The sequence below is a fragment of the Mizuhopecten yessoensis genome, unplaced genomic scaffold (genome assembly GCF_002113885.1).
Source record: "Mizuhopecten yessoensis strain PY_sf001 unplaced genomic scaffold, ASM211388v2 scaffold4947, whole genome shotgun sequence".
Lineage (NCBI taxonomy): Eukaryota > Metazoa > Mollusca > Bivalvia > Pectinida > Pectinidae > Mizuhopecten > Mizuhopecten yessoensis.
Genome location: NW_018405801.1, coordinates 333,385 through 353,970, shown reverse-complemented (window position 1 = coordinate 353,970; position 20,586 = coordinate 333,385). Strand labels below are relative to the sequence as shown.

At 36.2% G+C, this 20,586-nt stretch overlaps 1 protein-coding gene across 6 annotated transcripts in view; it reads left to right on the top strand.

The window, feature by feature from the left end:
- The window catches only part of LOC110450036 (serine/threonine-protein kinase tricorner-like), an 87,893-nt gene that overhangs the window by 60,692 nt on the left and 6,615 nt on the right, over positions 1-20,586 (top strand). For all 6 annotated transcript variants that reach the window (XM_021497253.1, XM_021497252.1, XM_021497256.1 and 3 more), the window contains exons 4-13: positions 2,990-3,112; positions 12,001-12,084; positions 12,442-12,565; positions 12,948-13,102; positions 13,781-13,898; positions 14,913-14,974; positions 17,839-17,956; positions 18,637-18,760; positions 19,351-19,446; positions 20,238-20,326. In XM_021497253.1, coding sequence (XP_021352928.1) covers positions 2,990-3,112; positions 12,001-12,084; positions 12,442-12,565; positions 12,948-13,102; positions 13,781-13,898; positions 14,913-14,974; positions 17,839-17,956; positions 18,637-18,760; positions 19,351-19,446; positions 20,238-20,326 — 1,093 coding nt within the window. The remainder of the gene's footprint in view (positions 1-2,989; positions 3,113-12,000; positions 12,085-12,441; positions 12,566-12,947; positions 13,103-13,780; positions 13,899-14,912; positions 14,975-17,838; positions 17,957-18,636; positions 18,761-19,350; positions 19,447-20,237; positions 20,327-20,586) is intronic.

Here is a 20,586-nt window from a genome sequence, read left to right as displayed (position 1 = left end):
AAAAGGCTCATCATTCTGGCTTGATTTCATCAACGTAAATGGGCTTTCTTGTGATTCATCATCATTAGTTATCAATATTGGGGTTGGCGTGACAAGGATTTATTGCTATAACATCAGCTGGTATGTAATGTGTTACTTCTTTATTAAGTGTCACAGACTGTGATCAGAGACTGTCATAACAATCTACTAGCTGTAAGAGATTTCTTACTAATGTTATAAGAACTTACTATTACCTGTCATAAGAGAATACCTCCCATAAGAAATAGTTTGCCATTGGAGTTTACCAATCATAGGAAATAACATGTCATAAGATGTTACCTGTCTAAGAAAAAATCTGTTGTAAGACATTTTCTGTCACAAATAATTTGTCATAAACACATTCTGTCATAATATAGGACTGGATACAAGATAAGTTATCTTTAACCTCCTATTGGGCAGGACAAGTTACAGCTTTTATCAGATGTCATACAGGAGAAGTAATTTCTCTGGACTTTGTTTTAGGCAGAATACAGGAAAAGTAATCAAATAGGAAGGATACAGGAAAAGTAATCAAATAGGCAGGATACAGGAGAAGTAATAACAGGAAAAGTAATCTAATAGGCAGGATACAGGAAAAGTAATATAATAGGCAGTATACAGGAAAAGTTATCTAATAGGCAGGATACAGGAAAGTAATCTAATAGGCAGGATATAGGAAAAGTATTCTATTAGGCAGGATACAGGAAAAGTAATCTATTAGGCAGGAAACAGTAAAAGTAATCTAATAGGCAGGATACAGGAATAGTAATCTAATAGGCAGGATACAGGAAAAGCAATCTACCTCAAACTTGACCTGGACAAAAACAAATATTCTCAGACCTTATATTGGACAGGATACAAGTCCTACTTTGACTTAGGTGAGATACATGTTAAGTAATCCCAGATACAAAACAGCATAAATAATCACAGACTTTACTGTATATTGGCTGGGACACAAAATATAAGTAAGCTCAGACCTCATCTTGGTTCAAGGTTTATTCAGGTATTGATTGTAAGGAGACAGCTGCTTCGTGATCTGTCACACAACAACTTATTTGTCGATAACAAAACAGATTGTTTGTCCTATTTAGTAACTCCCTTATTAAAACTATTATGTTTTCAGAAGTTTGACAAACAGAGATTCATGTTTGCTAGCGGCCTGTATAATTAAAAAAGATGCAACAGTTTGACATATACTACCCTGCTGTTTGCTGTCCTCTGAAAGATCGGGATCCGATAATAAGAGAAATCTGTTGCAGTTAGACGAATGTTGTCACTGTTTTGTTGTCTTGTCCCCGATATTTACTTGGGATATAATCATACATTGAGTTAACAGCCGGCCAGATTGTAGCGTAATTCACCACTTTGATCGAAATGATCCATAGTTGTTGTCAAAGATGAATTAGCTCTTTTCTGGTAATGTGGGTTCATCTGTGTTCTGCTTTTTCTGGTAATGTGGGTTCATCTGTGTTCTGCTTTATTGTAGAAAAAAGAACCATATTTGATAACATTTCATTAAATGTTTTTGTTTTTACCAGTAACTCAATTTGATGTTTTTAAACTGCAGTGCAAAATGTGGCAAACATTACTTCATTATTAATTCTAGAGGGATTTGACACATATTAAAGAACATTTTCATTTCAATATTGGTTAAGGGAGCTTAATGTTTTCAATTTGACAGATCTATGAAGTGTTTGATACTCTAAAAGCAAGGGTCCTTTTCAGTTTTACTGATCACAGGCATTTTTAAAAATTGAAATATTGTCTTATATATGCCTTGGACCATAAACTCTTAAAGATTATAAACCAAGTTACCTGGAGCCAAGACCACAAACGCCAACCATGAACTTTTTCAAGCGTAAACCCAATTACCCAGAGCCTAGATCCCAAACCCTGGACCATAAACTATAAATGGCACAAACCCAATTACCCAGAGCCTAGATCCCAAACCCTGGACCATAAACTATAAATGGCACAAACCCAATTACCCAGAGCCTAGATCCCAAACCCTGGACCATAAACTATAAATGGCACAAACCCAATTACCCAGAGCCTAGATCCCAAACCCTGGACCATAAACTATAAATGGCACAAACCCAATTACCCAGAGCCTAGATCCCAAACCCTGGACCATAAACTATAAATGGCACAAACCCAATTACCCAGAGCCTAGATCCCAAACCCTGGACCATAAACTATAAATGGCACAAACCCAATTACCCAGAGCCTAGATCCCAAACCCTGGACCATAAACTATAAATGGCACAAACCCAATTACCCAGAGCCTAGATCCCAAACCCTGGACCATAAACTATAGATGGCACAAACCCAATTACCCAGAGCCTAGATCCCAAACCCTGGACCATAAACTATAGATGGCACAAACCCAATTACCCAGAGCCTAGATCCCAAACCCTGGACCATAAACTATAGATGGCACAAACCCAATTACCCAGAGCCTAGATCCCAAACCCTGGACCATAAACTATAGATGGCACAAACCAAATTACCCAGAGCCTAGATCCCAAACCCTGGACCATAAACTATAAATGGCACAAACCCAAATACCCAGAGCCTGGATTCCCTTCCATGGACAAAAAACTCTTAACGGCACAAACCAAAACACCCAGAGTGAAGACCTCAAACCCTGAGCAATAAACTCCTTAGAGCATAATCCCTAAGACCCAGAGTGAAGACCAAAACCCTTGATCATAAACTCTTTACAGAGCATAAACCCAAAGACCCAGAAATCTAGAACCCGAATTCTAGGCAGCAGACATTTTATGATCTTGGATAAATAAACTAAATCAAAAATTCATTTCAGCTGAAAACAGAACCACAACCTGAGATCTAAATTATTGACACATGCTCCAAATCCTTGGACAATAAAACTAAAATCTAAGGTGCAAGTTTGAGCTCATGTGTCTTCTGGTGAAGAAAACTAACTGGTTTATGTTTTTGTGTTTTGCAGAAAAATGAACGGCGACAACAACACGCGACTAAAGAGACAGAGTTCTTGCGACTAAAGAGATCTCGCCTAGATATAGACGACTTTTCTCCGATTAAAGTTATAGGACGAGGTGCCTTTGGTGAGGTAAGAATAATTTTCAATTGAACTACAGTTCTATATTTACATCTGCATTGCAAGTTCCTCTATTTCTGTCAACAAAAGAAATTGCATTTATAGAACTATGAACCCATTTGATCCGCGTCATTTTGAAGCTTCTTCTCCCACCTTGAATAATGCTAGAAGCAAACATTTAGGAATCTCGTTTGAAAATTTTGATCGTAAATATAAGGATTGAACAGCAATTTTCCAATGTTCATGCTGGTATGAACACCATAACTAATATGTATTTAACCAATTTGCGTTCATACCAGCATGACATTGAAAAATTAAGGGGAGGTTACTGCATGTGTAGAGAAACTGCAGTGGAACTCCTTAGTGTTTTGCCTGCAGTGGGAAAGGGATCCTTAAAACAAAACAAATAAATCACAAGAATGGGTTGAGGAGATGATTTGTGAGGTAGTCTGCTTCAGCAACTATCCAATGTTCAAGAGAGAACCATCATGTCAGAATTTCGCTTTTCAAGGAAGACAATACCTCCCTTGTGACGTGAGATGGAATTACATTGTATTGACTTTCCTCTGTTTTATGCTCCTGTGATTCTTCATGCTAAGGTTTGCAATAACATGCAACAACCTTATAAAGGAATTATGTTGGTTCTTCATTCGGTTCCCGCCAAAACAATAATCCTGTTTTTTATGGCCACCTTTCCATCAAATTTCAATTATTCACACTCCGGAGGAACAAGACCTTGTGGATCAATAGGAAGATCAAGTGTTCCGCAGGGAATACAATTCCTCGGTTAATCACCATTTATTGATGCGAAATTGAGTGACGCCCCCTGTATTTGTAATCGTGTATGTATCAATTTTGAATCCAGCCCTGTCTGGTAGTGGTTACCAAATTGTTTTGAATTTTAGGAGTTTCATTTTCCATCTTTATTACTAGCTCCCACCATATTGTCCTTTCCTCTTCCTGTTTGTCTGTCTGTGTTCTCTCTTGGCCATCCCTCTTTCATATACCTGACCTTACCTATACCTTGTCGATTTCTTGTGCATTCTTATTTGTCCTTCAAGCTCTGCATCATTCTTTCCATTGTATCACCCTTCCTTCTCCTTTCTACATTCAAACTCCATATATAAATTGGTATAATATGAGCTTTATTTATTTTACAACAATTATAAAACAAAAACTTTAACTTATATATAATTTTAGGGGGGTTAAGTTTAAACGTCCAATCACAGGGACTCAAGCCCTTGCCGCCTAGGTGAAAGACCAGTGCGATTTCCAATGCGCCACAGGACCAGTATATAAACTGGTAGTGGAAAGATGAACATGAAATTTATATCGGTAGTGCAGTGTGCTTTAACAGGGGTTTTCATTTTACTCAATTTTTCTCATTCATTTTAAAATGAAAAAACAACAACAGGGAAGTAGTCCCTAATGAAATGCAGACTTGATTGGAGTCCATTACAAGTGATCATTAAATAGGAACATGTAATTAGGGTGCAGCATGTGATTGTTGAATGTGCCTATATTTAATTCATTTAGAAATTTCCTGATTGTCAAGGGAAAAAATCATCAAATGTTTTTGAAAGCCTGAAAAAAAATAGAAGGCTTTTGCTGAAGTCTATTGTAGTGATTTTTAAACATTGATCTGGTTTTGTCCAGGAAACAAACATGACTTCATTCTGAGGATAATAATAATTTTTATGATACTTTGATAGGTCAGTTTGTTGTATATTGAACCCTGATGCTTATCTTCCCTTACTATATATTATCAGTACATTAACTCATTCACCCCTGAAATTTCATAATGAACTATTCCAACTTTTGAATTGGAAGAGTTCAAATGTGGCCTCAGGGGTGAATGAGTTAAACCAAAGTATACTTTTGAATATGATCCAACAAAGTTTACTCATTTTAGCAAGAAATTTGAAAGGAAAAAATCAATACAATGTAAGTTCAAGTCTTATTGGAATAACAAAGGAAAGGACAGATTGTGTGCTCAATCTTGCTTATACTGTGTCTTGATAGGTTAATGATAATGCTGTGTCCTGATTGGTCAATGGTAATGGTCCTGAGCCCTGATTGGTCTATGATGACAGCACTTTGCTCTGATTGGTCAATGACAAAAAAAAGAGAGTTATGTGGATTTTGATGGTTTATGCCAGTAGCTGATGTAGATATATGTGAAAAATAAAAGACTGCCTGAAACCGTCCATCTGATTGGATTGTCATTACACTTGATGCATGAGGTTTGATAATATGTTAGAATATTTAATCTCTTCAAATCTGAAACCCTAGCATAGATTTTAATGTTTTATCTCATGTGAAGGGATATTGATTGTAAAAAGAAAACATTATTGTTGTTGGAATGAAATGAGACTTGCACCAATCATTAGGCCAGGCTAGGTAGCACAAGTTTATTGTCCAGTCACAAGGGTCACATGAATTGTGAAATTACCAGTGATTATACACCGAGGGAGAGGTAACTCCCTGGTTTATTCATGAGCGTTGATAACACTTGTGTTGTTATTGTGTAATGATTTGGAAATGATTAGCTCGGGGCACCGGGTCACTGACTGATGAAACAGCGATCAGATCTACCACTGATTGGGCGGAAAATGTTTCAAATCAAATTAAATATTGTCTATAGTTTTGTTCCCTCTTACAATTTTCCCTAGTCAACACTTCTGCACATGTAGGCAAGAAGGATAAAGTTTTCACTTCATGAGGTGCTGTTGTAACTTTCTGCTATAATGATAAAAAAACTGTCTGAGAAGTCTTTGCTAAATTATGCATATTCTATATTTGTGTCAAGGGGAATTTTCTATTTTTGCCTGCATTTTGTCCGTTACTTGTCGGTAATTATTTGTAAGATGTGAAAATTCGAATATAGGAAAGAGTCGGCTTCATCTGTAAATATTCTTTTCTTTCCCTGTTTTATGAAGATAAAGAGTCATTCATGCTCAATGTATGTATCGCAAATAAATGTACTGATGTATAAATTGGAAGATCAGAAGACCTGCTGGCCAATTGTGTGTTGTCAAGCTTTATTTTTGCTTTTTCATCAATTTTATCGGTTTCTTATCATGTGTGACACGGGAGAAAAAATACATGGTCAGACCGGGATTCGAACATGTGGCCTCAGAAATCTAGACAAACGATCTAACCAAATAAGTAACGTGGTTGCGGGTGATCGCCCAAGTCTAATTCCATTACAGATGTAAAAGATTAATAAAAATTCATTAAAACCACATAAAAAGGAACTCCGAGTAGGATGACACATGTTTTATTGGCTTAATCCTGAGGAACATGCTACTTGTGTTGGTGTATTTGCAGACCACTCTAGATAAAATAGAGAGATGAACAGCCCTGGCAAACCTGTCAACTATTCAAATAGAAGTCCTTATCAGAGGGGAACAGTGTGGAGGTTTTAACATCATTTCCTATGCTTTAACTGTCCAACATGTCGGCAGCAAAACTTCAGTTTGCATTTGACAGAACAGAAATTTTCAAAACCTTTAATAGTTTCATAAAAAAAATAAGCTGTTGAAAGTGTACAATTTTTATCCAAGCTTTATACTTAAGATTAAATACAAGATTAAGATGATTATGTATAAACTAAAGATGTTAGTTGTGTGCAATGTTATAAAAAATACTTATTTTGACCTACATAATTTGTATTATAGGTGATGGGTCAAGGTCATATTATGATGCCCTAGTTGTTGACCACCTCTGGTATTTCTGTTTCTGTCTGTGAAATTGAGACCTTGTTGTTTCTTACAGATATGAACATAGTTCAGGGTTCATACAAGTCTTCAAAGGACCCTGAAAACCGGGGTTGGCCTTGAAAAGTCCAAAAACTAATGAAGAAACACTAAAAGCCCCCTAAATTTAACAAATATGTCTAGAAAGTATCAAACTGAGCATTGAATTTCACTAATTGATCATTTAATTATGGCTGTATACATTTGTGTGGTTTGCATTAGTTTTCTTCTAAAAAATGAAATAGAAAATATAAGAAATATTTGTTATAAGTTCAGATTTTCCAAATACTGACCAGTGTTAGATTTCATTGTTGTTTATTGTTTATGATTAGTTTTGAGACATCCGTTCCCTAAAAAGCCTCAGATTACATAGTAAAACTCTTGTCTAACCTCTGTTGTTGGAATTCAAGTATATAAAATATAAATTTATAAACTTTAAAAGGACAAAGTTTGTAGATACACTGTACATATGTCTGGTATCGTACTGTACCGATAAGTCGGACTCTTCAAACAGTAACACACCGAAGTTAACAAGCCCTCTAATGAAATACATACGTTTAAAACTCTATTTCTTATATTGTATTAGAACTGTTTATACAAGTTCAAAGAGCATGGATTACACTTGTCTGCAGAAGTTATAGAAATACAGTAAATATTTATGGGTTGGTGATAATGTTTGGGTTAGTCCTTTGTGGCTGAGTTGGGTTGTTTAACGTAGTTGAGTTTACTTTAGATCCGACAGTTAGACTACTGGTGTATACTGTGCTACTGAACGCCCATAACATATACATGTAAAACGGAGATACTTTATCGACATAAATAAACCCGTAACTCTAAGTGCTGCAAGTTGTTTTCTATATAAAATGTTTCTGTCTATTTCCTGAGGCCCGGATATTTCAAAATTTTATTATTTAGTTGAATTAGTCATCTAGTAGAATGTCAATGTATACAGGTTTCAAGACTACAGGGGTCAGTTTGGACAGGTTTCAAATGAATATACAGCCAATAGTGACATACTCAACATGGAAATGTAATGAGATTCAGGTAATATTCGCTTTAGGTAGAATGGATGATCTTCCCTGCTTATGTAAATATTTTATAGATATTAAAATCTGTGTTTACATATACGTGACAGAAATAGCCTATATAGCTGTATTCCACAGCAGGCCAACCTTCCCTGAGGTCCCATTACATACCAGGGGTGTACAACTCACTAACTCCACCCCAAGTTTTGTAGATTTGATGTCAGTGGTCGGTGAACATTTTCAGTATTTACTATGAACATATTGGTTTGGCTAGCATTATTTGTCAAAATCTGCTTACCAGCTAGCATTGTAAAATGAAATCAGACACCCCAGCATGCAGATGTAAAGGTTTCATTTAAGGAGGTATGCCACCTTATTCTAAAATGGATTTACTTTTTAACAAGTTCCATATAAAAAATTGTGTCAAATGAATTTATTATTTCTTCATCTTAGATTTGTTTTTAAATACTGAGATTCTAAGAATAAGAAGATGATTGTCTTGAATGTGACTGGTTGCCTTGAATGTGACTGGTTGCCTTGAGTGTGTGACTGGTTGCACCTTGAATGTGACTGGTTGCACCTTGAATGTGACTGGTTGCCTTGAATGTGACTGGTTGCCTTGAATGTGTGACTGGTTGCTTGAATGTGACTGGTTGCCTTGAATGTGACTGGCTGCCTTGAATGTGACTGGTTGTTTGAATGTGACTGGTTGCCTTTTAAGCTTGTAGGAAATGGTTGTGTTACCACCTTGATTTATTGTTTTCATAAAAGGATATATAAGATGAGGTAATGTTCAGGGAATGAGATTGTCTCCTTCCTCCGTTATTTATTGGTTAAACAAGCACTCCTAGGTATGGAGACAGAGAACAGCTCTTTTACACGATCATGAATATTTCATTAGTACGGTTTTTGACTGTTGTAGAAGTTCGTACTGAAGAGGTGTGTCCGGGTGTTCGGGAGTTGACAAACTAAGATTAACGTATTTAGGGTGGCAACATATTTTAAATAGGGCTATAAAAAGCTGTAATCCTAAATTTTATGTAAATTGAATTGACTTGATCCTGCTTCATGTTTATTGCTGTGAATATAGGTTTCTAGTTAAAAGTCACCAATAGGTTTACAGCTTAAACTTTTATGGCAGTCAATATTGGTGTTATCAGTGTCATTCTTGTTAGAAAAATAAGGTTGGTGGCATTATCGGCCTGATACAAGGTTGTTCAGCTGACGAATTCATTACATGAATATTCACAAAAACACAAATGGAGCAGTAAAATAAGAAAATAACTAGAACTTACTAAATTACACAGAAAGTAAATCAGAAAAATTGTGACAGATCGTTGAAATGTAATTTATTGGTACTTCAGATAGTATTACCAGATTTGAATGTGCTTTCCATCAAGGTCAAGGGCTTTGTTGTCCCCCATTGAAAAGTCCTAATTTATCACCTGTCAAATTTTATTGGCAGACGTATTTGGTGTCCACAAAACCTCTGATGCTTCCTGTCTAGTGTTTTAACACTTTTTTGTGTCCATGTTTATAAGCAGCTGTATGGTCGGTGGTTCTCGTTCCAATAAAAGTTTGTATTTGCGTGGATACCTTAGCTGAAACATTTTACACTAGATTACCTAATTCAGTCGAGTTTGAGAATAGATTACATAATGTAATCATGTTTACAGCAAATACAAACTTTTACAACAGGATTCTTGAAAGGATTAAATTTCAGTCGTCAACAGTTTTTAAAAAATGGAATTAGAAAAACAAAATTATGATTAACAAGTACCAGTCAGATCTTGTGTACAAATTCCAACTCCTCTAATCCAAAGTCATACCCGGTAGTTATACTGTCCTCAATTGGTGTGTTTGCAGGTCCCATATACAGTAAATCCTTGATGAACTGTCACCAGTCGTCAAGAGAGTTCTGTTATTATAAAGGAGTTTGGCAATAACTTGAGGGAAATGTATAAAGGACTTCTTAACAAAAACTGTATCCATGCCTTGGAGATGTTTTTCCTTGCATGACTATAGTTTTGATAAATCATTTCTGAAAAGAGACTGAAACCTTGTGGAACTTCAATGAAAAATTAATAAAGATGAAATCAATAAAAAAGAATCTACAGCAGTTTCTGAGTGTAAAAATCCAATGAGGCCAGACCAAGATTCGAACCCTTATCAACTGAGCTACCTTGTCAATGGTTGTATCCTGGCCCAGTTGCCATAAGTTACACTATATCCAAAGTGAAATCAAAGGGGGGTAACTATGTACAAAAAAATATTGTGGAATTTTCTAATGTTTTGCTTGCAGTAGGACAGGGGCCTTGATGGCTAAATCTGACAAGGTGACCATCTTAAATGAACCTACTATTCTCGAGGTAGTATTTAACTCATTTACCCCTGAAGACACATTTGAACTCTTCCAATTCAAAGGTTGGAATAGTTCATTATGAAATTTCAGGGGTGACAAACCACACAAGAAATGACAACCGATAGCCTCGTTCGTGATTGGGAACCAAACTCAGTATGGCTGACGGCCAATTTTAAAGCTGGCACTGCCACTTAGATATGTATACAAGTGATGAAAAAAGTGTACATATTGTATTTTCACTCTAGCAATATAAAACACTACGGCTTAGATAGCTGTTTGATAGACGGTAATGAAACAGGAAGTATGAAAATACATGTGACTGGTAATAATAGGCTACGATTATCCTTGGCAAAATGTCAGGGCTGGTTACTCCTCTTTAGCTAGTAAAGAAATGTTGTGTAGTATCTCAAACCAGTCATGCTATGATTCTTTGTTTCGTAAAACTTTTTTGTTCACACCTTAAGATTTTGTTGATGTCTAAACAAAAAGGGATTTTCTATTTGAAAAACCCCAGACTTTATCACTGTAAATAGTACTGACACATATTATACTTCATTGAATTTCTAAGGCCTTGAAAGTTAAAAAAGAATTACAGACATTATAAACACGGGTTGTCAAAAAACATTTGGTTCAAACAAATACTACATAGAACAATGAAATTGGCCAAACAAATATTGTTGTTCTAGTAGCCTTTCATAAAAATAACAAATGAAACTACAAGTAGGCACAAAAAATAAGGAGGTAAGAGTCACGGTTAACATATATATTGTTTGGCCTGCACTGGATGAATTTAGACAGCTGGCAGCCGGAGGTTTACTTGGCATGCCTTAGAGATGTATTCATGTACACCTTAGTAATTTACTTATGTTTACACTAAATGGGCAGTATCTTACAAACATCATCTAAACAAATTGAAATGGCTTAAACTTAAAAGGAACCTGCTTTAGGTAACCTATCAGGGGTTAGATAGTAACCCCTCCTCACAGTGGAGCATCGAAACAGCAGGTAGAACCAACAGGTGGGGGGAGGAGGGTCCATTGATAAGATTAATTTGGCCTTGTTTCACTGCCGAAGACAGACACCTTCCTTTAACAAAGGGTGCCTCATTATTCCAAAAGGAAGACAACATCAGGCTATAGAGTTAGGTTGATAATAGGCTATGAATAGCTTGATTAGTGTGGTAGGTATATTGGGTGTTGACATCTTTTCCTGTTGGAAGGTCTTTTTCTAGGGCCTTTTGTTGCCGAATTTCAGCCTAATTGGAAATGTTGCTATTACTGTACTCCCAAAACCTCTTCAAAATTTCCCAATAAAAATGTCCTGCATTTAAGCAAAAAATATTGCAACATCTGACAGCATCAGTAGGTGGGAGGGTCCATATTAATGTGTACCCCTGATTAGAGTGGTGGGTTATAAACAGGGTGATACATCTGTCAGGTGTTCGGAGGCTCAGAGTTGGAATTCCAAGATGCATTTTCCAATTCTTGTTACTTCTGTATCCACAGTCCTTCAAACTTGTATACACTACAAAATTTATTGATAAGATTTGTTGGTTATAACCTGGTATTAGACAAATTACTGTATTTGCAGTATCTTAATATGACGAGTGCAGTTTGTCAAAAGTACCATGCCTAAAACTTCTAAACTTATCTGTCAACGTGTTCAAACTTTTCAGTTTGTAATATAGCTGCTGTATGCAAAAAATAAATAAATTAATAAACAAAATCATAAAAGTTTTCGTTTTAATCTCCACAGGTGCGACTAGTACAGAAAAAGGATACGGGACATGTTTACGCAATGAAAATTCTACGAAAGCAGGACATGCTGGATAAAGACCAGGTAAAAAACTTATCAATGTTGATAGACTTAAGTTATTATGTTTAATATGTTGTTTCCTGGTTCTGGTTTGTAAGATGCTATTGAGGCTTTCTTGTCAACTGTCCCTACCTAGTTACCTTCTTGTTAATGGTGATTGAAATTTAGGGTTCAATCTTGACTTGTAAGCACTGCTATTGTTATTGTTTCTAGTGAAGAATTCACCAAATTTTCTTTCATTTCGTGGGACAGTTTGAAATTCATGAGAAACATGTCCCACACGAGAGGATTTTTTCTGAAGTAATTTTCATGAGTCTCTTTCAAATTGTTAAATATAGCATGTATGTAAGCAGTGATGATATGGTGTCTGTGACTTTACAGGTGGCCCACGTACGAGCGGAGAGAGATGTGCTGGTAGAGGCAGATCATCAATGGGTTGTGAAAATGTATTACTCTTTCCAGGACGCACAAAACTTATACCTCATAATGGAGTTTCTGCCTGGAGGTACATTAGATAGTAGGATAGAGTCAGAAGGTTGCACTTCTAAAAATAAAATGTATTCCTTTTTCTCCCACAACACCAAGGCTTCCTCACAACTCATTGAAATTCTCCTGCTATTGTATAATGATTGACTTCTGTCTCATGAATGTCTTGCACTTTATTGTATTACAATAACTGTTATGATAATGTAAAACCCTCCAGAAATGTTAACTTTTAATTTCACTGTAGATCAGACATTAAATATCGTACAGATTTCCTGTTTACGTACTGAGATCCGAATCTTGTCGTTTAAAAATACAACAACAATGATCTGGACATATTGAATAGTGAATCTGACTTTTGCACCAACATGTTGAATAGTGACCTTGACCCTTGAACTTTGCAGGAGACATGATGACACTGCTGATGAAGAAGGACACACTGACGGAGGAACAAACACAGTTCTATGTGTCGGAGACAGTGCTGTCCATTGATTCCATCCACAAACTGGGCTTCATACACCGGGACATCAAACCAGACAATTTACTATTAGACGCCAAGGTGAGGGCTCAACACAGTGTATGCAGTCCAAAAATGTATGTTCTTGGCTCGTGTAAATTAGATTTGACTCTTGCGTTTGAAAAGGCCATATCTAATTTACATGCATTTTGACCCTTTCAGTTTCAGGGAAAAAAAAACGTTAGTTCTTTAACTACTGAATGCCAAGTAACAACTTAATGCATTGATGCTCTTTTGCAAAACCTTCACACTGTTCTACTGTATCTGTACAATATGCTAAAGGTGTTTTAACTCATTCACCCCTTAAATTTCATAATGAACTATTCCAACCTTTGAATTGGAATTGGAGTTCAAATGTATTTTCAGGGATGAATGTGTTAAAGATACAGTCTTAATGTGCTAAAAATAGCTTCATCAAACTGAACATCACTCTATTTTTGGAAGAGATTAACGAGGAGACCCATTCATGAGGTTAAATCTTTCATGAATATTATTTCCAGAAATAAGTACTATCAATAATGAAATAGCATCCTCCCAATCACGAATTCAAGTAACTGCCAAAATAACTTGCAGGAATAGCTTGCAATTTGAGTACTTAAAAAATAAATGTGTGCTACGTACCGATTCACCACAATACAATATGCTAAACCTGCCTTCAGCTTCCCCTGGTGTTTCAGATGATAATATATTATGAAATGATGTTTTATTTTAAATTTTCAGGGACATATCAAATTATCAGACTTTGGTCTATGTACGGGCCGTAAAAAATCCCATAGAACCGACTACTACAAAGACCTGTCCCAGGCCAAGGCGGGCGACTTCTGTGACTACAACAAAAGTGAGTGACGAGATCTAGCGTGCTATCTTCTAGCAGTCTCCGAAAAGAAGAATCAGGAAAGATTAATTGAGATTTATGATTAAAGTTTTCGCAAGAAAACAATATGTTGCTGATTTGTTTTAATAGTGCTACGAACATTTGATTAGGGGACTGTATAACAAATGGCTGGTTTCTATCAATAGGTTTTTATATGTCCGTCGAAGACGGGGACGTATTATGTTATCACGTGAGCGGGCGGGCGGGCGGGCAAACGATGTCCGCTCGATATCTCGAGTAATTATTAACGGATTAACTTCAAACTTCACAACAAGGTTAATTACCATGAAACCTCGGACAAGTTCGATAACCGCCATTATCCGACCGTAATTACTGGAGTTATTCCCCTTGGTTTCATTAATGCGATGCATGCGTTCCATGATGTTGAATTGCACTCATTGATCTACCAGTTATGTTGAATGATTTCTCTTTTAATATCAATTACTCACAAATACTTCATATATTTCAATCATACAAACAACTGCTCATTCAATGTGTGACGGGCGTATTATATACCGCTCGCGGTAACCTTGTTATTTGGTGTTATGAAAATCATGTGCTCATGTACCTTACATTCACTTCTAATGCCTATGTGTAACATTTACTGTGAAATCACTAATGTTGATGGGGTTTTTAATTTCGTTGATTTCATGGGAAATCTTCATTCACCAATTGAAAGGTCCACGAAAAAACTTCAATTTTATACAAACAAATTCTCCGTTTGAGTGAGTACACATAATCCACAAATCCATGTACTCACGAAACTTGAGTCCCACGAAAATATCTTATTTTACAGTATATCATAACTCCGAAGGTTCATGATTGCTTCTTGGATATCTCTAAACAGACATTAAATTTAATAGCATATATTGTTACTCATATCCGTCGCATCATGTCCCTCTGACCCTTTAGACAATAAAATTCTAGTTTTGGAGAGGTATCTCCAAAAATTAAATTCCTTTTATTGTACATTTCTAGGTTCCAACCCCATGGATTCCAAGAGGAGGGCAGAGAGTTGGAAAAGGAATCGGAGAGCGTTGGTATGCAGAAATCAAATTTTTGATCACCTGAGCTTTTGCTATCCGTCTTCGTCCGTCGTCATGCGTCGTTCGTCATCCGTCGTCCGTTAACATTTTACATTTTCAACTTAAGCTGAAATACTGGCAAAGGGATTTCATTAATATTTCATGGGAAGGTTACTGACATCTCCCTGACCAAGTGTTGTTATTTTTCGGGTCTATCAGAAATCCAAAATGGCCGCCACGGCCACCATTTTGAAAAACTATTTCAAACTTAAAGTAAAGTTCTGCTAGGCCGATTGAACTGAAACTTTGTAGGAATGATTGACTCATGGTCCTGACAAAGTGTTGTTATTTTTCGGGGCGATCAGAAATCCAATATGGCCACCACGGTCGCCATTTTGAAAAACTATTTCAACCTTAAAGTCAAGTTCTGCTAGGCCGATTGAACTGAAACTTTGTAGGAATGATCGACTCATGGTCTTGACAAAGTGTTATTTTTCGGGTCGATCAGAAATCCAATAAGGCAGACATGGCTGCCATTTTGAAAAACTATTTCAAACTTAAAGTCAAGTTCTCCTTGGCCGATTGAACTGAAACTTAATAGGAATGATCGACCTATGGTTCTGACAAAGTGATGTTATTTTTTTCGGGTCAATCAGAAATTCAATATGGCTGACATGGCCGCCATTTTGAAAAACTATTTCAAACTTAAAGTCAACTTCTGCTAGGCTGATTGAACTGAAACTTAGTAGGAATGATCCACTAATTGTCATGACAAAGTGTTGTTATTTTTCGGGTCGATCAGAAATCCAATATGGCCACCACGGCCGCCATTTTGAAAAACTATTTCAAACTTAAAGTCAACTTCTGCTAGGCCGAATGAACAGAAACTTTGTAGGAATGATCGACTCATTGTCCTGACAAAGTTTTGTTATTGTTCGGGTCGATCAGAAATACGATTTGGCTGTCATGGCCGCTATTTTGAAAACACCTATTTCAAACTTAAAAACAAGTTTTAATAGGCCGATCTAACTGAAAATTGGTCTAGGAATGATCAGCTCATGGTCCTGACAAACTTAAGTTAATGTTATACTTAATAATTTTTCACTCAATTTGGTACATATTTCAACAACAAAAATAAATACTGTAGGACTCAGGTGACCGTTAAGGCCCATGGGCCTCTTGTTATTTTACTGAATGTGTACAAGGATATTATTTAGTGTTACAGTGGTGGGATGTCACACCCTGTGGCTGGCAGTGCTTGCGATTAAGACGTAATTTACATGTACTATACCAGCTGTTACCAGTTGTTTATGGCATACTAGTCCTAGCTGAATATACCTGGACTGATATCTCCTGACCAAATAGTGAACTTGTATACAGTATATAAAACGACTCTTTACACAGTAGCGATGTGCTGATGATTGATTGTAATCGAAAACTGATCGGTTTCCCATTCTGATCCTGATTATCAATTACAAATTCTAATATTGATATAATCAGTTCATTACTGAAATCAAATGTTAAATGTATACAACATTCTGTATGCATTGAAAGTTATTTATGCCATTGATGTCGATCTTTAGTTGACGGAAACCTAATGTATAGTAATGTAAAACCCTGTCTGATGATGTTACAATAGTGTTGTTACTTTATTTAGGTATTCAGGGACATAAAATTATAAACCAATTACTGTATAGCTTTTTAGGTCACCTGAGCTTTAGCTCAAGTGACCTATTGCTATCCGTTTTCGTCCGTCGTCGTCCGTCGTCCGTCGTCCGTCGTCCGTTAACATTTTACATTTCAAACTTAAAGTCAAGTTCTGCTGGGCCGATTGAACTGAAAGTTGGTAGGAATGATCGCCTCATGGTCCTGACAAAGTGTTGTTATTTTTCGGGTCGATCAGAAATCCAATATGGCCGCCACGGCCGCCATTTTGAAAACCTATTTCAAACTTAAAGTCAAGTTCTGCTGGACCGATTGAACTGAAAGTTGGTAGGAATGATCGCCTCATGGTCCTGACAAAGTGTTGTTATTTTTCGGGTCGATCAGAAATCCAATATGGCCGCCACGGCCGCCATTTTGAAAACCTATTTCAAACTTAAAGTCAAGTTCTGCTGGACCGATTGAACTGAAAGTTGGTAGGAATGATCGCCTCATGGTCCTGACAAAGTGTTGTTATTTTTCGGGTCAATCAGAAATACAATTTGGCTGCCATGGCCGCTATTTTGCTACTAAGTTCTAATAGGCCGATCTCACTTAAAATTGGTCTAGGAATGATCAGCTCATGGTCCTGACAAAGTTAAGTTAACATTATACTATTTTTTACTCAAATTGGTACATATTTCAACAACAAAAATAAATACTATAGACTCAGGTGACCGTTAAGGCCCATGGGCCTCTTGTTAAATTTGCAGGGTCAATATTTCGCGGTTGCGTATTCAGTACATATTCGCCGGGGGTTAAATTTTGCTTTGCACCCGAATCCCATGTGTCGTTCAAAGTATTTTGAGTGTCATCCTTTAAGGGTTAGACCTTGAAAGTATTTTCAACATGTAAAAGTGGTTAGCATTTTTCGATAATTTCGCTGTTGTTTAGAATTCGTGGATATAAGTCAAAGCGCGAATATAGCGAAATATAACTACTATACAGTATGCAATCAATCATTGATCGGTTTACTATTTCTGATTACAAACCGATGATTGATTATGATTTTAAACCAAATGCACAGACTATATTAGGACCTTTGTATAGCCCTGTATACAGTGTATATGATTACATACAGTGGTCTAAATATAGTAAGGTTATTTGTAGATTGTGGTTTGTGTAGACGTCCATTTTAGAGGTAGACATCTGAACTAAATAACCACCTATGTTCACAGGCATATTCCACGGTTGGCACCCCAGACTATATCGCCCCGGAGGTGTTTCTCCAGACAGGTTATACAAGCAGCTGTGATTGGTGGTCGCTAGGAGTCATTATGTATGAAATGATGATAGGTGAGTATGAACCTTGACCTCTAACTCTTGACCCTTTTAAATCTGGCCTCCAAAACTTGATAATAATGGTTATGGTTTATAGTTTATAGGTACAACAAAATCTTTCTAAACTAAAACTTAACACTTCCAAAACCATATCTTAGGTTACACATGTTACATGGAAATGTAAGAGTGGGGTGTAGCTGCAGGTCTGGTTGCAGCAATTTTCAAATTATACTGGTTTCATGTATATGATGGAGTCTAGCTGAAGGCCTGGTTTATTAGGCATATTATACAGATCAGATGTACCTAGTAATGTATAATAACACAAAGTCGAATGCCATCTTTTTACCGTTTTCTAAGTATTAAGTTTTTTGATAGACATGTTGTGCTATATTTTTAAAAAAAATGGATGACACATTGTAATTCTAAAAGATTTACAAAATTTTAAGTAAATGAATTATCAAATGTTTCATATAACAAATTGAGATAATACCTTATTAATTAAGGTAGGCATCTTATTTAATACAAATTATTCTTTGCATTTTTGAAAGTGCTAAACTGTTTACTTCATACAATGTATGTGGTATGTTAGATCCTATTATTGGAGTTATCCCCCTTTGTTTACAGCTCGCACCAAGTTTGTTTGTTTTGTTAGGAGACAAAGGTACATTTTAGATAACTCTCCATCTTTCTTTCAGGGTATCCACCATTTTGTTCTGAAAATCCACAAGAGACATACAAGAAAGTAATGAACTGGAGAGACACTCTTATCTTCCCGCCGGAGATGCCTATATCAAATGAGGCTAGGGATTTAATTAAAAAGTAGGCATATACGATCTATCATATGGACAGCAATATTTTTCAAAGAGAGAATTTACATTTATCTCCCCATGTAAAGAATGTTAGACAGGAGAATACAATTTAAACTATTCTTACCATGTTATATTGACTTCATCTATTTAGTTCTTTTTGGAAATTTCTGATAAATATTTAATTCTTTGGATAAAAAAAAATGTGAGTTTATCTCTAATGGAATTTTATTTTATTTGCTACTTAAGATGCAAGAAAGTATTTCTGTTGATGTCCATATTAACAACCCATTTGTACTTCCATCCATACTAACAAGAGAGATTAGTATATTTTAAAAAAGCTTGTTTTGTATCTAAAAATTGGACTCCTATCTGAGTGGGAGAGAACCAATGTCCTGGTTGCCTACGGTCATAGATTGGTAGTTGTAGGAATCAAAGATGGTTTGTTTAATAAAACTAAGGAATCTAGATGTTGAAGCTTTATCTTATATATCCTTTGTATTGTTCTATAATTGTTGTAAAAAATGTTTATATTCATTATAAAAATAAATACCACTATTTGCCAAATTGACTTCCTCATCTCTATACTGTTGTGTGTTGCAGGTTTTGCTGTGATCCAGAACACAGGCTAGGTGCTAATGGTATAGAAGAAATAAAGTCAGATATATTCTTCAAAGGAGTAGACTGGGAACATATCAGGTATATACTTACAGTAGTTTTCCTACAACAAGCCCAGGAGTCAACACATCATATCACTGATATGTAGCACTAGTTGGCATATTTATAGGGGTGGGCTTATTGCAGATACATGGGCTTATTGCTGGATATATATGGTATACATCAGAATATGGTTCTGTATTATAGTGATATATGTAATGAATATGCCAACTTTTATTTTTGGGAGCATTTCAAAAGAACTCTGCTTTAATTTGTTACCATCAATCTAACTGTTATTACTCTGCATTTAGTCCCCTTATCTTCAACTTTCTTCCCCCTTTTCTCAAAAACTAGCAGCCAAAATTTAGTGAAACTTTACATGAGTGTGTCTTTTGTTTTGCGATTGGTCAACCAACATTGCTGCAACAGCGTCTGATTGGTCAAATTTAGATACTGACAGATTTCATTCAAATTTGGTAGAAAATTTGACTCGGAACACTATACTCATCTTCCATAAGCATCATTTGCATCTGCAGGGGTAGTTTTGTGGACTTTTGTAGTGGGGGCCCCCCCATTACAATCGGCATTTGATTTTAGGAGAGTTCTCAGTTTGTTTTGACTGAGAATAGAACTCCATCTCATACCCTCAGTGCTGGCGGGAACCCATCCAGCCACTGACTACACTCAACTTTGCTGAACTTGTGAGCATTTCTCTGGGTTATACCGTATCGCTAGTTAAGCTAGCTTGCCAGGAAGGCAGTATCATTGACGTTTGATTGTTTATTACACTTTTCAAGAAATAAATACTTACATGTTTTGATGTCATCTTACAGAGAGAGGCCTGCGGCCATTCCGGTGGAGGTAAAAAGTATAGACGATACCTCAAACTTTGATGATTTTCCTGAAATTGATCTCAAGTGGCGTAAGTATTCTAAGGGAACTTTAAGCAAAAAAGTCATTTTCAATGCTTCCTTTTCTACAATCTGTCTAGAATTGTGGAAGTGTTTTCTCCAGAATTTAGGAAGTGTCATTGATGACCATTAGAAATAGAGTAAAAATTGGTATTAACCTAAGTATTACAATTCTGGCTGTATTGAATATTCTGAAGATGATACGACATTAATATTTAAAACTGAAGTTCCATATTGCAGTTCATATAAGAAGAGTGGGCTTATTACCAAG